The sequence below is a fragment of the Zeus faber genome (genome assembly GCF_960531495.2).
Source record: "Zeus faber genome assembly, chromosome: 11".
NCBI classification, from domain to species: Eukaryota; Metazoa; Chordata; class Actinopteri; order Zeiformes; family Zeidae; genus Zeus; species Zeus faber.
Genome location: NC_137205.1, coordinates 5,664,263 through 5,681,521, shown reverse-complemented (window position 1 = coordinate 5,681,521; position 17,259 = coordinate 5,664,263). Strand labels below are relative to the sequence as shown.

Below are 17,259 nucleotides of genomic sequence, written 5' to 3'. Positions count from 1 at the left end.
ATAGATAGATAGATAGATGCAAAGCAGCGCTGCGCAGCTATTCGGTGGAATTGCAGTCGCGTTCTCGCGCCCTCCAAGCAACCAATCAGAGCAGCGTGCGCTGCCAACCCGCCGTCCGTGACGCGCCGCGCGCTCTCCGCCGCTTATAAAGCAGAGCGCTGCGGCTGCTCCGTCAGTCCCCGACACCTCCTCCACCCCGGCCCGAGCTGCGACACACGCGAAGATGGCGGCCCGGGTAAGACGTATTTGACTCATTCTTAATGTATTTTCTGTTTGATTTCATCCGTGTTAAGTTCCCTTCCATAAATAATCGTACATAAAAACATCAAAGCACCGCCCCTCGTTTGACCGTAGAGCGGGATGCTGTGCGGCGGGCATCGGTCCTCGGAGGAGCGTTAAGCACCTGCAATGTCGTAGCGTCGGAATCCTCTCAAGTGCAGCATTTTCTCCAATTATTTCACACAAGGTTCGCAACGTGTGCCTCAAGCACCCTCCCCCCCCCGCCCCCCACCCCGTAGGGCTGCATAAACAGTCCGTCATCCAGGCTAGCAGGGAGCTAGCCCTGCTACTGCATTAGCTGGGTGATTTGTTAATCCAAGGTTCTGGATGTCCTTCAGCGCAGCGCCCCTCATGCACCATTGAAATAGAATGGACAGACGGAGGGACACTCAGCAAAAAGCATAGAGTAGAGTAGTCTAGTGGAGTAGAGTAGCAAATGTTGCTCTCTCATCAGCCATGCCACTCCTACCAAACCAATGTATTGCTCCATTATTTACAATCTTAACTACAATCTGCTATAAGAATCTGTTTTATTACGTGTGAACCAAAATAAATGTGGTAATGAAAGGAAGGTCCATTGCTTCCTCGTCAATTATCTTCAGCTAAAGGGTTTTTTTTCTGATTACTTGTTATTATCAAATGGAAAGCTGGGAAATTTCCCCCTCTGACTTCAGGCAGCATAACAAGGAACCTGCGTGGTTTCAATGCAGGGTTTTTGGCTCATCTCTCTTTCCATTGCATTGCATCTTATCATTGACACATAGTGATTTATAATTCATTTATGATCAATTCAAATGTGAAGAGTGAAAACAAATAAGCATTGTATTCGTAAATGGATAGAATTTTTCAGAATTCTAAACAACAGCGCAATAGTTATATAAGCTTTTAGTGGACAGTGACAGACAGTGATCAAATTAATGGAGTAATAATGCATATTCATACTGTGAGAGGACAACAGATGAAGAATTATGCCGGAAGCTCATCCCACTAACATGTAACACTTTTGACATTGTGCCAATGTTATGCAACAGAAATCTAGGAAAATATGCATACTTATTGGTGGCATTCGGCATTGGAATCGCTACTCCCCAAATCGAGGTGCAAATCAATGGTGACAGACAATAACAATGATTTTTTCACTCACTATCGGCTATAATGGAGTGCAGTACATATCGTACACACAGACATCCTGAAGGACAGCTTCCAGGTGTCTATACATGTGTTGTAATGCTGCTTACTAGTGTGATGTCAGTGGAGCCACCAAGTGATGGCTATTGAGCTCCATCCGCATCCCTGTAACTTGGCAATAACTAGATTTGATAAAGATGCATTGATTGCATGTGAGTCCTATGATCTCTTTACAATTATACAACTGTACACTGTTGTACCCTGAAATTCAGCCGTGCTACAGGTGTGTGGCCCCACCCCATTTTAAATGTTCTGAGGCGCTGCAGTGAGGCGCTGCAGTGAGGCGTTGCAGTGAGGCGTTGCAGCTCAGTTGCATTGTTACTTACCCCGGCAATGTCCTCCATCTCTTCCTGGTGGGACCACCCACTCACCCCCTCCAACTCCCCCAGACCAGGTGACGTAACGCTGAAATCCCTGGAGCGTGTCTCCCCCGTGTTCTCTTCATCAATGGTTCTGTAAACCTCTGAAACAAAGCAACCTCTTCTCTTAAGGTCCTGCCCCCCTTGAATATTCGGCCGATTCTACCTCCACGGTCGCCACCACTTTGAGTTGCAGGGCGTAAAACAGTAGGAGAGGAAGGTTCTATCCTGTCAGAGGACTGCTCTCCATCTTCACAGTGGATAGTCCTGGTTCTGTTACGGACACCCTGAATGAGCAACCTAGCCCTTGCGATGGTACAGTACTGTGGCTTTTACCTTGTACAATCCCACATTGAATTAAGGATACAATGAGTTTGTCATCAAAGGGATAAAATCGCTATCCGTAAGGCACAAAGCAGAGGCAGAAAAGCTACGACAGCAGCGGTTTGTTAATTAGCTGCACAATACTGTTCTAACTGCGTGCCCTTGCACATGCCCCACAGAGCCCTCTTGGTCAGCAGCGCAGTGGATGACAGCGCATTCCTTCACATCATCATCATTTCTTTTACGAAAAACAAATGGGCTGTCTTCATTAACTCCCCCAAGGGCCGATAGTACTATAGATACGCCACAGAGGTAGAGACTGCTCAATGCCAGGAAGTGAATGCATTAGTTGTCTTATGATTAAGAAACATATAGAGACACATTGTGTATTCGGGGAGAAGATTCATATGGTAAGATAATGATGCAAGATAATCAACTTGTCACTTTCTCAGTCAGATATTTTTCGCATCACACACCACAATTCACAGTATAGCACTACCAAGAGTAATACCGTGTTTATTTGTGTATCACAATGGATTTACACAGGCTTGACAAAGCCTCGGACCAGATTTTGACTTGTACATTTAGAATTGTCCTAATCCGAAATATGAATGAATAAACTGCAAAGGCAAAGGCTTATTGCAGAGACTCATGCCAAGACACATGCAGCTCAACCCAAAACAGGACGCTACACACACACACACACACACACACACACACACACACACACACACACACACACACACACACACACACACACACACACCACACACACCATACAAACTGTCTAGGGTAGGACACACACCATTTTATTACTGCTTTATATGATCTACAAAATTGTTTCTCCCATTCATAGGCCAGGGTTGCAGTGCTACACATGTTTTAATTGAGAATTCAAAATCAATCACAGGACAACAGTTTATGTGGATGCAGTCTATAATGGTCTACCTATTTATTATTTTAGTCTTGCTAATTAAAATCATTCCCTTTTGGCCTCGGCCACATTTAATAGAGCCGGTAACAAAAAAAAGCTGTTTCAAAAGCAGACATGAAAATGGCAGAATAATTCAGATCCACTATCCTAATCAATGCTAATATAACCTTTATTTTGGCTTCTGAAATCGGGAAGAGAGCCTAGTGAATTTAAAAACACGCAACACCCTTTCCTTCAGCCAGCCAATGTGTTCAATTTTTCATTTGTGTCGCTGTTTGTGCAAATCGACAGCGTTTTGTTGGGTACTATCTCTGTTTGGTCGGGCAGCATGAGTCAACGGTGACAACTGGCGTGTTGTTCACTGCCCCTACAGCTACACACATGCACGCACGCACACACACACACACACACACACACACACACACACACACAAACACATACACGTATACACAGTCTTCACCATCGCTGTGACATTACTTCACCCTGAGTCCAAAAGAGTGTGTGGTGTTGTGGGGCACAGCATGTCATCTGAGATAAGAGTGAAAAAAGACTGCATGTCCTGACAGTTTCTACACTGCACGTCGGACATCGTTCAAAACAGCGAGAGAGAAAGAGAACGTGAATACCATACTAATAAATTAAACGGATGGACAACAGTTGATTAGTCGTGATGTAGTAGTAGTGGTGATTCTGGGGATGGTGTTGTCCAACTGGATCGGATAAGATGAGACTTAATCCCTGCAGCAAAATTCAGGGTCAAGGAATCCATAATAATGTAGGTCAAAGACCACGTTAGTGTGTGGAAGAGAGAAATGGAGAGAGAATATTCCATCAATATTCTCAAAGTAACCAGTCTAATGAGTAGGGCTGGTGCTCAATACCTTTAAGGTATCGACCTCAATATCCCAATACCAAGTAGTATCGAAATTCTTCTTCGAATTATTCTTTGTACCTAGATCTAGAAAACATTACTATTTGTATGGTTTTGCCTCGCATCACCGCAAGCATTCTTTAGTTTAATGCAACGTGTGATTGGACCACTACCGCAGCAGCTACAAACCAACTTTGATTTTTGTCTTCAAACTCAATTTTTTAGGCAACTGAATGCTACTATTCACACGATGGGTATAGTAGAAAAGAAAGGTATTGAATTAAGTACTCTATTGGTATCGATATCACTTTAAGGGGACTGGTATTGGTACTGGTATTGTAATTTTTTTTAACAATATCCAGCCCTACTCATGAGAGTCGTTCATGTGACCAAGCGCTGTTTTCGTTACATTTATTCGGAGTCCACAGAGAACGATAAGGCAGCACTGTGACATAGCTGCTGTTCTATTTAGATGGATAAGATTTTGCTTGCCTGCTAAAGCACCTACCTGTCAGCGCTTGTATTCCCTCTTTTATTTCAGCTGTAGAAGTTGCCCGAATGCATCGGCTCCTTGCCCAACATAGGCTCGAACCTATAACATTTAAAACCTATAAAAATCAACATTTATTTTTGTTCAGTATCAAATGACCGTACAAAAATATAAAAAATGGTTTCATTCAATAAAGAGGCCACTGCTTGGCTATTTAGTCAAGATTTTTCTCATGCTAATGTGTCTTAATACAATATATTAGCGTATTAATATCGCTAAGGGCTAAGAAGATCGGCTAATGCATATTTGTGATAGAGCTTGAGATGCATCTGGGAATGTTTAGTCTCTGATCAATGGCAATAACCAATGGTAAGCCAACTCATCTTGCATTAAAAGTTATACATGATAAGATAATGTGAGGTGGTTTATATAGAGACAAGGTGGCCAGAGTAAAAGCTAGCACTGTGAAGACAAAACTACCCAAATACACTAGATTCTATGAACAGCGGAAAAAATCAGTGCAGTGAACACCTCTTGAAGTGTCAAAAAAACCTTGTTCTGTTGTTGGGGAGCACTCGGACTGGCTGTGCCAAATAGCCGTTCTCATTGGGAACTTCTAAGACGTTGGAGTCTCCCATGGGATGAGAGGATGCATTTTCTTTCCACATCATATACTCCAGTAGAAGCTTATTTAGCTGAACCCACCACAGGAAGAGAACAGGTCAGGAGACTGAACCGTCCCTAAATCAAGTGGATAATAAACACATGCATACTGTATGCTTCATTGTATACTACCAGTATGATCCATGAACATAAAATCAATACAGTAACAAATCTCTCAACATTTTATTGTTTAACTGCAGCCTGTGTGCATAAACTTTGCCTTTATTAAAGAGTTCTTTCAGGTGCATATAGGGCAGTCAAACAGAGCCGTTAGAAATTTAAATTCGATCACAAAAAAACATCAGAATATCCAACACAAATCCTGTCAGATGCATTAACGGGGAGTCATAAAAGGTGATATACATATTATTTTGTGGTCTGTAGCCACCATTGCTTCGCAACTGACCGATATAGTTTGCACGAAAAGGGAAAATGCTGGTTCAGTTGACCACTATGTCCGGATGACTTAAGTTTGTATTTGTGAAGTTCTACTGTACATCGATATCAGACAATTCTAAAGAGCACTTATTAAAATGGTAGCATATCCTTCATATGCATATCAATATATTCAGTCACGATGGCTAAACATGGTCATCATGGCATTTAAGTTGCTGATTAATTGTTCCACAATAATTGTGACTAAGTTTAATCATAATTACTTTTTGTTCATCCTGGTCCTAACATAGTATATGCCTGTAATGAACATGTTTATCTGTTGCACAGCAGCCATTTCTTGACATTGAACATTGGAACATACAGTAAAAATTCAGGTCAGGACAGTAAATTTTCCTCAACCCAACTGATTAAAACAAGCTCAATTGACATTATTATATTTATTGTCATATTTCTCACATCTGTTGATAATTGCCTTGACATTTGACAACTTGAATGATTGAAGTCTGAAGATTTTACAAAATGATCGGAGATCGTCAGATCCGATAATTGTGATCAGGTGATTATGTAATCATTGCAATCATTGCGAATCAGTTCTATTTCAGACCTCAACTAACAAGCTCATATCTTCTTAATTACTGTTTGGATAACAATATCATGACATATTTATTTCATAATAATGTGATACTGGAAGATGTTAAATGATAACATCTAAAAAAACAATAGGGGACTACTAATACCAGTAATAATAATATTATTATGATTATTATTATTATTAATAATAATAATAATAATAATAATAATAATAATAATAATAATAATAATAATGTATACTTTATTCATCACGATGGGGAAGTCAGTTCTCTGCATTTACCCATCCTAGTATCTAACGTTTGGGAGATTAAAAGTAGAACATGACAAAAAAAAATTCACATACAGTTGGTGACGTCACGTGACCGCGATATTTGCGGTAATGCGGTTATCCTCGCAGCCCGACACAATAACAACAACAATGTCGCCGATTAACACCGCTGTCCTTTCACTCCTTTGAAGCACTCGGTAACCCTTGTGGAGTCGTACCAAATAGAGGGGAGAATGCAGATCAAATTCTGGTATTAACAACTCCAACATGTCCATGCCCTAATGGTTAGGCTGTTCCCGGTCCTTGCTGTCTCTCCCCAAGTCCATCACTCACATATTTTTTAGGCTGCCGATCTATGCCAATGCTCGCTCACACCACGCGCAAGAGTAGAGAGGATTAGAGCCCGGATATCAAACCTAAATGCCATCTGTGTAGTAATAATAATAATAATAATAATAATATATACCTTGATTGTCCCTTGATTTGGCTACCAGAAAGGCCACTAAGAAAGCCTCACGGTACCGCAGCGGCAGTTTAACAACCATTTCAGGCTGATTTGGTGAACTGCAATGGCTGTGATGTGATGTCTCAGCGGTCCTGTACAAATGGGATTGCGCTGCATCGGCCAGTTGCATTAGTGAGAGAGCCAGGCGTCTCTTGATCTTGAGGGAAGTAAATTATAAAAAAAAAACAAAGAGGAAAACAGTCACCTCGCCACGCTGTGGCGCTGGTGGGCGTTAAAACAGAAATTCATCGCAGCATCACTCTGTGCTATCTTTCTCCTCTCTCTTTCTCCCTCTCTCTCTTGCTCTCTTTCTCTCTAGCCCCCTCAAAAAAGTATTTCTTTGATGTGACTACAGAAGTTTTCTTAAAACAAAGAAGACAAATGTTGTCGTCGAATGACCTCCCAAACGATCTTGGTGTCTCATAAACATTCCTCAAGACATTGGATTCTTAAAATAAAAAGAGAAACATTTTCTCAAAGCTAGCCAAACAATCTTGTACACACAATGCTGAGCCTCTGCATTCTCTCTGCCTCTGTCTTTTTCTCTCCCTCCTTTGCACTCGATAGCAGAGCTACTCGATTCCCTCTTTATTTCCTTCTCTTCTCCGCATGCAATCTCTCAAGGGCCTCAATTCGATGCCCCACTTCCCCTCTCCGTTTTTTTGGAGGTTTTTGCGTTCATCTCAGAACTTATTTTTGCCGGAACTGCACCAGCCGTCCTAATTGGCACACGGTTAACCTCCCTCTCTGAGTTGATTGGGAGGAGCTGGTATCCTTTGCGATTGCGTGTCCCCGATACGAAGAGCGAAGGGGAACCGCATGCTGGTTTCATACACGCGCCTCAAGCACGTGTGTTATTTTTATATCTATTCTGTAGGGATGCTTTGAATAGTTGAGACTAGCTGGTGGCAGTTCTGCTAAACAAATTGGAGAAATTAACTAAAGAGAACAAATATTAGACAAAGACTAAATATCAATATTTAGACCTGGTCTTAAATGTCCTGTGTGTAGAAAAAAACTGTTAAATCCAACTATTCTCTGTTTTCATAGATAAAATAATCTGAGGGTAGAGTTATATATAATATTATACATGCTGTTTAATATCAATATCAATCAACTGCTTTCGGCCAATTACGGAAATAAAGAAACGCAATTGTTCTAGTGTTAATGATTGGCTCAATCAATTTTTTTGTCTAAAATACAATATTACATTTTTTCACAATTATTTAACTGTTGTGTATTTTGACAGAAAATTGCAGTACCTCTACGGAGCCCCTAGGAGTCGTGGGGCCCCGGTTGACAACAACTGGGGTGTGTGTGTGTGTGTGTGTGTGTGTGTGTGTGTGTGTGTGTGTGTGTGTGTGTGTGTGTGTGTGTGTGTGTGTGCGTGCGTGCGTGCGTGCGTGCGTGCGTGCGTGCGTGCGTGCGTGCGTGCGTGCGTGCGTGCGTGCGTGCGTGCGTGCGTGCGTGCGTGCGTGCGTGTGTGTGTGTACACACGTGCGTGGTGTAGTAAGGTATATCTGTGCCTGGTGGTGTGGGAGAGCGCCGATGTGGTTGGTTGGAGTGATATCTGTAATCCCCGGCTGTCTCGATGCAGGTCCTTCCTCTCTGTGAGCTCTAAGCCCTGGTTATATTTAGAGATCTGCTGAGGGCAGACAGCTAGCACAGCACACAAACACACGCACACACACACACAGATACAGATACACTCAGGTGGGTATCTGTCCATCTCCACACCCTTACAAACACACAGATATGAACAAACACACACATAAAAGGACAACTTTGGACAGCTTTGCAACAACTTTACATTACATTTCACTGCATATATGTATGAAAGTATGTATATGTATGTGACGAATAAACCTCTTGAATCTTGAACTTCATGCATGCTTTTTACACAACCTTCAAGTAATTATGCTGGTGGGAGGAGGGCTAAGTAATGATCCCCTAAGTAATGGATCAGATAAGGACTTAGTATTGGCCGACAGTTTAATACAAATAATAGTTATTGGTAGTGAGAGTGGTATGTGTGTGAAGATGTTCTATATTCGTTTTTAATTTTGTACAGTTTGTACGCTCCGTGACTGGTCTACAAACGGAAATAAATGAACGCATATAAATCTTAATCGAAAATAAAAACACTCAGTAACCGTAAGCATCATAACAAAGTATATAAATAAGTTAATGAGGCATTATAAATATTGTATTATAGGCCAGCCTTGAAATGCAACACAATCTTTTATTTTTTTTTTTATCTAGGGGGATCTGCTCTGTTACTCTATCCACCAAGTAAAAGGCTGAGGACCCCTGGTTTAAAACTATAATGCAGAAGAAATTACTTTCTGTGATTTAGTGAAGCGGAGAGATGAATTGCCTCTGCACTGCATATTAGAGTTAATAATGTCTTAAGATAGCTCTTGAGTGACGGTGCGGCAGCTCACCATTTAAACATCCTGGCTTCATCGTGTAATTATTACTCAGTCATACATTGTACATACTGTACAATGTACAGTATGTACAATGTACAGTAGAACCTAATTTATCCTACTGTCGTTTGGGAGAGTGCAATGTTGGGTTGATCCGAAACACAGATGAAGACACATGAAATCTGTTCCTCAATCAGAGATCCAAGTGGTTGATTAAAACCTGGAAACATGAACAAAAAATATGACAATAGTTTCTTATTAACTTGTCATATGGTCCATAAAAACGAAATCAATACATTAAACCTTGTTGGAAACAAACATGTAAAGTAGGGTTGCTGCGGTAATCAGGGGAACCGGTGTTACATGGTGTTCGGGCATACACCAATAACATTACTTGCACACTGCCCCCACCATCGTTTGGCTCTATTTTTTTTATAGAAAAAAAACCCATTTATTTATTTTTCACGTATCAGCGCCAGCGTTAGTCAAATAAAAAAATATGTTGTTTGTAAATAACCAAGGGTGTTATCAGTACATAGTCGGACGCTATAAAAGTGAAAGAGGCTGCTTGTGCGCGCAAAGCAGAGCACAGTCTGCTTATCACGGGAGGGGAGGAGAGGAGGCTATAGGAGACCTTAGATCAGGTATAGGTCGGGACCTGTCTCCCTCCATCCGTAATTAGCGCCCATGCATAGCCCTGACACCGTGGCCGTGATCCAGACACAGCAAAGTGTACGTAATTGAAAAAGCAGAGCAGCGGAATATGGGAAAAGGTTACATAACGCCCATAGGTGTGGCATGCGCTCGCTGTTGAGATGCTACAGGACAGATTTATCTTTCTAATGCACTCAATGTTTTTGCGAGGACTATGCAAAATTGATAAGTCAACAGAATACTAATACTGTGCATCTGACTGTGGGTTTCATTGGAGACAGCTAGACCTTTTTTCATTTTTTGGCATTCCATCTCCTGCTGCGGGGGTGTGTGTGTGTGTGAGCGCATAGTGGCCTGTAGAGGTCAGAGAGCTGCACCATCGGGCATTGATTGTTATGCTCAGACATTTCACTGGATATGCTTCGCGAGACAGAGCATCATGAATAAATTAGTTGAGCACCCTGGAATAGAAGGATTTTATTAGAGACAGCAAGCCGAGGAGACACGGGGAGTGGCTGGGTTGTTTAGCACATGGCAGCCATTAGCACAAAATACATTTAGCTGTAGGCAGTTGAGCTTTGAATGCCCTAAATACAGCATTAAGCCACTTTTCATTACATTGGTATGGTCGGGATACAAGGTTTACTTAGCATGCCAAGGGGTTTTGAATTGGAGGGAATGCAAGTGGCTTTTGAACTGCCAAAAAGAAGTTAAATTAATTATTCAGAAATATAAACTAGGACAATTTTAACAAATTATTTAATGAAGGTGCATGGAGTATTTTTTGTTTTATTTATTTTGGCGACCTGGGACGGGGGACCTAACAGAGACCTTGAATTTTGAAATAAGTTTACTGATGTGTGCACTACAATAATTGTTAAAGCTCACATTCGATCGACTGCTAACAGTTAATATAAAAAGACGTTTGATAAATTAAAAACTGATTTTTGGGAAGCCTTTTGCAAAACAACGGGAAGGAGCTGTAGAGTTAGGTCTATACGTCTATTTAATTTTGAACCCAGGTAAATGCAAATAAACACTCGAGGTACTGAAGGAGATGACAGCAATTCAAGGAAAGTCATTTGCTACGACGAGACTTTGTCGAGCTGCAAGCCAGAGGGGACATCAGTTAAAATGAAAATAAGAACAACAATTCAAAAAGGTCCTGTTATAAATGCGATCCACATAATAACAATCTTGTGTTATTAGATTCTAGGGCTGTCACGATTCTCCAAATCCATAATTTGATTTAACTTTCAATTTTAAGGTCACCATTTAATTTGATTTTTGATTTCAAACTAGTCTTAAGAATACTAAACAATAAGTTACTAATTACACTACTTTGAAATTTCTCACCAAAATAAGCGCAGAAAAACAGATGCTATTTTTGCCAAAGGGGAACGCTAGTAGTGAAAGGCAAATTACGGCCTGCAGCTCCCATCAGAGCGATCTTTTCTCCAAACAAAGCAAATAAAAATCCAGATGTATTTAATTTACTCCGTTTCCTGCTGCTGCGGAGTAGATCGCTCCTGAAAAAATCTTGACCGGTGGTTGGGAACCTCTGCACTAGAGGACATTCTGTCGGTGATGGTCGGATTTATTTCCCACTTTCATCACCACATCTGTGGAACTACTGGACATTCTGGTCAAAGGCGCACTCTGCCTTGTCCACATAGTGAAACGCCGAAGAGAGGGAAACAGGATGCGGCGCAGCGGTGGAGCCGACCGCCCCAATATGGCGACCATGTTGGACAATATTACCCATAAAAATTCGGGGAGAATCGCGAAACCTGCTTTTGATTTTGAAGTTCTAAATCAAACGCTCATCTCGATCGATTTTCAATTTCAAATTGGAATCGTGACACCCCTATTTGATACATGCTAATGAAGAAAATGTAATGACATTTGTTTGATTTTCTTAAATTAAATGCTGTTTTCCTGCCATACTGGCATTCCAAAAGCTCTCAATGAAATTGATGTACTAATAATTAATGAATATAAATATCTGGTGAAAGGCTTTGCCTGTTTCTTCTTCTAACATTGAGCTAACACTTGTGATGTCATTGCCCTTTTAAGCATGCTAGCTGATGCCAACTAACCACAATCTGACTTTAACAACCATTGTAATACTTAACCAGAAAGCTAACACGATTATTCTCTATCCCCGCACTCTCGTAACGGAATAAAATCTTCTCTCCGAGCAAAATGAATTGCTGACTACATTCTAAGAAGAAATTATGCAGGATTGATTGGTCGGACGACTGGCTGTTTGGTTGGTTGATTGTTGGACCGGTCAGTCGACAAGTTGCAGAGGACACGATGTTTTAATGACATTCAACTCAATATTCCTTAATGTGTTCACCTTGATGGTACTCATTCATACCTGACTTTACTAATTTATAACCACTCATTCGCTCAAACAGCTTCATCTACTGCCATGTGTTGACATGACATTAAGGCAAAATGCTCTCTTTGTCTCTAATGTGGAGAGGGAAAACAGTCTCGTGGATGACAGACATGAGACTGTATAGCAGCATTGCATTTTGTATATGGCTGACACATAACTCATACGAGCAGAGTTGGGGAAGTAATCTGTATGAGGGATGGTTTTCCTTCTTATAGTCTTGGTAAAAATGAGTAACCAAATAGTAACTCTGTCTTGGCACCTTTCCACATTGCCTTAAAAATGTGATTGTTTCTGTGTGTGTGTTGGGGTTGTACAGTTTATGCATGTGCACCTTCACATCCCATTCTTCTGTCCTGTCACTGAAGCTTTGCTCTTCCGTCTCGGCCGGCTTTCTGCTCTTAGTCCCCCCCCGCCCCTACACTCTCCAAACACATCTCAAAAACTCTTCTGTCTTCTGTCCTCCCCCCTTACCTTCTCTCTGCTTGCCTACGTCGCCCCCCCCTCCAAGGTGGTCATATTTTTCAAGGTATGTATGGATGTCCATCTTCTAATCTCACAAGCAGTCCATCCGTATCCTCATGTGGGTTCATTTTGACACCATGCTACTTGTTTTTTATCTTTCTTGCCCAGCAACCTGTTAATAGGCTCACTGATTGGAGAGTTAGCATTCTGCTAGATACTAAGTTCTTCCAAACAAGCCCGTCAAGCCCTGTTAGCTAGTAAGCTAACATCTCAGGACACATGCAATCTCTACATATGACATGCACTGTACACTACTGAGTCCGAGCATCATCGCAATTCACTGGAATGTCCAGCTAGCTGCTGTTTCATGTCTACTGAGTAAAGGTTCTGCATCATTAGCATTCATTTTATCAACACCCTCCATGTACACCCTCTGCCCCGATGCGCTGCAGTACATACACCAGTACATCACACTTAACATGATGTAAAACAATATGGCACCGTTTGATTGCGATGTAAAATTCATGGAATTGCGTAACCCTTTCATCTCCGCCTGCAGGTGTTCTGGCTTGCACATATCCAGGTTTGTTAAAAATTCTGAAGTGTGTTAAGTGTTTAAAGTCACCCTGTAAAAAACAAGCATCATCTGATTCTATGTTTGTATCTTGTAATAGTATTCAAACCCAACTGAGGAGTTATGGTGAGTCATTTTAGGCAGTCTGCTACAAATAAAGAAGGAGCTTAGAGATAAGAACTGCTCACGCTTTCTAAACACTTTTGTCTGTATCATCAATAAACATTATATTCAAGAAGATACAGCGAAGAAATGAACCAGAAAAGGTCACCATTGTCACAGGCATTGTGATATTTTGGACCGTTTGCAGACATGGGGAGGTCTGCGAACTGTTGCCAAAATGGTGACTAGTTCATGCCAGGGGGCCGCACCCACTGAGCCATATGAACTCTAAATACTGTTCTTTTCGCTTCTTGTTCCCAATGCATCTTTTAGCTTCAAAGGTTCTGTCTTGCCGTGAGACAACTGGCACGTTTTTTTAATACCTTCATGAAAACTTAACTTGCAGGCAGAATCTTCACTGGTGAACCAGACTTGCTGCAACTGTCCATCCATGAATTGTGTCAAAAAAGAAACGTTTGAATGTTGAATGTGTCAGATTGGAGCATATGAGTGCTATAGCTATAGCTGCTATAGCTGGCCCGGTAGTGTATTGCCTTCACAGTAACACAAATGTGATTCACTCATTTTGGCCACTGTGGCCTAACAGTATTTGTAACTGTGTTTTGTTATGCTTTTTTGTGGTTCTCAACAGCCATCTATCCAAATGGTTTCATGCCAGACTCTTTCCCTTGCAGCAGCCGGTATCTCAGGCCGTGTTCTCAGTTGCCACAAAATATTGTCCCATGTGACATCCTTTATCATCTCTGGAGCTGCCTATTGCCACTCTTTAGCAAGGGAAGATTTTTTTTTTCCTGTGTGATTGTTTGTTGGCTGGAAGTTACATTATTCGTAGGTTTTAGGGCTGTGATTAGTGGTCCCCACCTGGAGTCGGGGCCCCCTCCTTATGGGGTTCCTAAATATCTGACAGGAAGCTGGGTCAAATGTTTAAAATGAAAAAATAATATATTCTTGGGCCAAAATATGTGGTTGTAGCGGATGAAGCTGTTAAGAACTATTTAAATTTTTTATTTATCCATTTTTTAACCTGTGCTGTCGGCAAGCTTGGCATACGGCTATATATGGCTTATGTGAATACATAAGGATTGTTTTCAATCAAACAAGCTCTAGCTTCATAGATTTGTGTAACATTTGAACTCTTCTAAAGCCTGGTATAACTATAACTAAAACCTGATCTGAACTTGAACCCCTTTTAGGCTGCGACTGGCCAAAGTACATGAGTACAGGCAAGATGCCAGCACTGCAGTACACCCCTCTCACTCTCCCATCTCTCTCTCTTTCTCTCTGTGTTTTTTTTACATTTAATTTTTTTTTTAATTTGTATTATGATTACTATATCATTATAACTTATATGGATTTATGTATTTATTGCTTTGTTCATTGAATTGTCTTGAATTGTGCCACTGGAATCAGTAGATACAACATGTGTTAAATAAGTGTTTTTAAAAACTCAAACTCTCTCTCTCTCTCCCTCTCTTTCCCTCTATCTCTCCCTCTCTCTGTGTGTGTATATATATATATATATATATATATATATATATATACACACACACACGCACAGTGGAACCTCGCATTACAAGTTTAATTCGTTCCATGACCAAGCTCGTTTTACAATATGCTCGTTATACAAATGAATTTTCTGCATTGAAATAAATTGAAATATAATTAGTTCCAAGTCCCAAAAAACACCCAAAAATATTTTTTCTGGGTTTTAACAGAAAAGGTGCAGTTACACTACATGCGTTCCTTTTTCATGTTCATCAAGCAAAAAACGCACAAAACTAAAAGAAAAACACTGGGTAAACACAATAGGGATGCTTCCACAACGAGATATCCGTGTGAACTGAGCGAGCGATGGCCACGCTTGTCAGGAGAGTGTGTGCGAGCCTAGCGGTCGCTGTATGAACCTCGCATGTAATGTGGATTTCCACTCGTAAAACAAGACAAAAATTCGCACGAGCCTTGGCTCGCAGAACAAATACTCGTTAACTGGTACACTCGTAATGTGAGGTTCCACTGTGTGTGTGTGTGTGTATATATATATATATATATATATATATATATATATATATATATATATATATATATATATATATATATATATATATATATATATATTCACACACACACACACACATCCCGCTCTGCATTTGAAAAGGCTTCAGTCACATCAGAGAACAGTCGCAGCCAGGAAAAGCAGAAATCAGCCCATCCCATGCTGCTTCTGTCATGAAAACCCTGTAGATCAGCTCTGATTGTGTGAAACTCTGTAACTTACAACAGTAAAGAGCTTTTAAAAACAGCATGTGCTTGAGTTTCAGATAGACACAAATATTCCCCCTTCCCCTTTACACCACACCTCCCTTCAAAATCAGACAGCAGTTTTTGGATACTGCAGTGGATTTGGGTGGAAGTAAGGAGGAGGATTTACAGCATCTCCAAGCTGTTATTTTACATCCATTATATTTGTTAATGCAGCTTTAAAACATTTTTTAGAGGGATTATGGAAGGTTTATGGAAAATTGTATGCTACTTAACTCATTTCTTTACCAGCAGCTGATCTCTGACCGGTCTGTCTTCTGACTAAAATATAAAGCAGGTTGAAATATCCCATTTCAGTGTATCATGAATGACTAGTACTGTACAGTACCGTTTAGGCTGTACTGGCAATTGACAAGTCACTGAGTAAAGACCCTATTCAAAACATCCGATCATTCGACTTTCATTTAAAAGATTGTTTGCTACGAACAAATTATTTGCGACAAACAAATGGTTTGCGAGTCTTGCATCACTACCTATTAGTAGGCAATAATAATAAGCACGGTGTGATAATGCTTGGGATGTCACAGTGGGAGACTCTCCTTCCTTCACTGAGACTGAAAGAGAGAGTGAGAGGGTGTGAATGAGTAGAACAAAGCAGAGACATTGCGGCATCCAGTTCCCATGGCTCCGTGCTTCTGGGGCCAGTATCTTCATTCCGAAGCGCCTTGAAAATGAATGCTCGGGAACAGTTTGCGAGTGGGTGACCCCGACTTCTTCCAGGCTCCAGGTCGAATCAGTGGTGCTAATTGAGGCTATAGTCGTTTCTGGCCACAACGCACCACCCTATTCACTTTCTGAAGCTCCCTCCCTTCATGGCGGACGATAGGCAGTTGCCATGGCTACAGTTGCTTTAGGAGCCGGGGCTGCAGCAGGAATGTGTGCCGGAATTTCTCAGTGCACCTCGCTGCTGTGTTTCATACTCAGTATTCAGTAGCTTCCCTCGCAAATTACAGCCTTCTATAAAATAACATTTGTTATTTGTATCAAAGAGAAAATGTCACTGGGTCCATACAATATGATGCTAGGTTTGAAAGTCTCACTCTCTGTCTCTCATCTCTCCCTCTTTCTTTTAGCTCAACTCACTGTAGGTAGTAAAATGTCACGAAAGCTGAAATATAGCTTCAGTGATCATCATCAACCCATCAATGGCAGCTACCCTGGAGGCCAATCTCGTTTTCCAGATGAGGGGAAAGACTTCAGGAGTGTTAATGGCTAATCTTTCTTCAAGTCAGATAACAGTCAGATAACAATGCCAATCAATTGACTGCAGAGAAATCAGTGTGACAATCTGTCGATCACTGAACGTGTTTGATCTGGGATGTCCAGCTTGAGATAAGATGAAGCCAAATTCCTTTACGCGCTTCTATAAAAAACAAAACAAAAAAAACAACATTATTTTTATCTAATTCAATATCAACCTTTT

At 41.0% G+C, this 17,259-nt stretch overlaps 1 protein-coding gene across 1 annotated transcript in view; it reads left to right on the top strand.

Moving 5' to 3' along the window:
- Positions 1 to 222: 222 nt before the first annotated feature.
- The window catches only part of nsfa (N-ethylmaleimide-sensitive factor a), a gene marked incomplete at its 3' end in the record, with an annotated part of 50,917 nt that continues 33,880 nt past the window's right edge, over positions 223 to 17,259 (top strand). The window contains exon 1 of the mRNA XM_080009016.1: positions 223 to 235. Coding sequence (XP_079865142.1) covers positions 224 to 235 — 12 coding nt within the window. The 5' untranslated portion in view covers position 223. The remainder of the gene's footprint in view (positions 236 to 17,259) is intronic.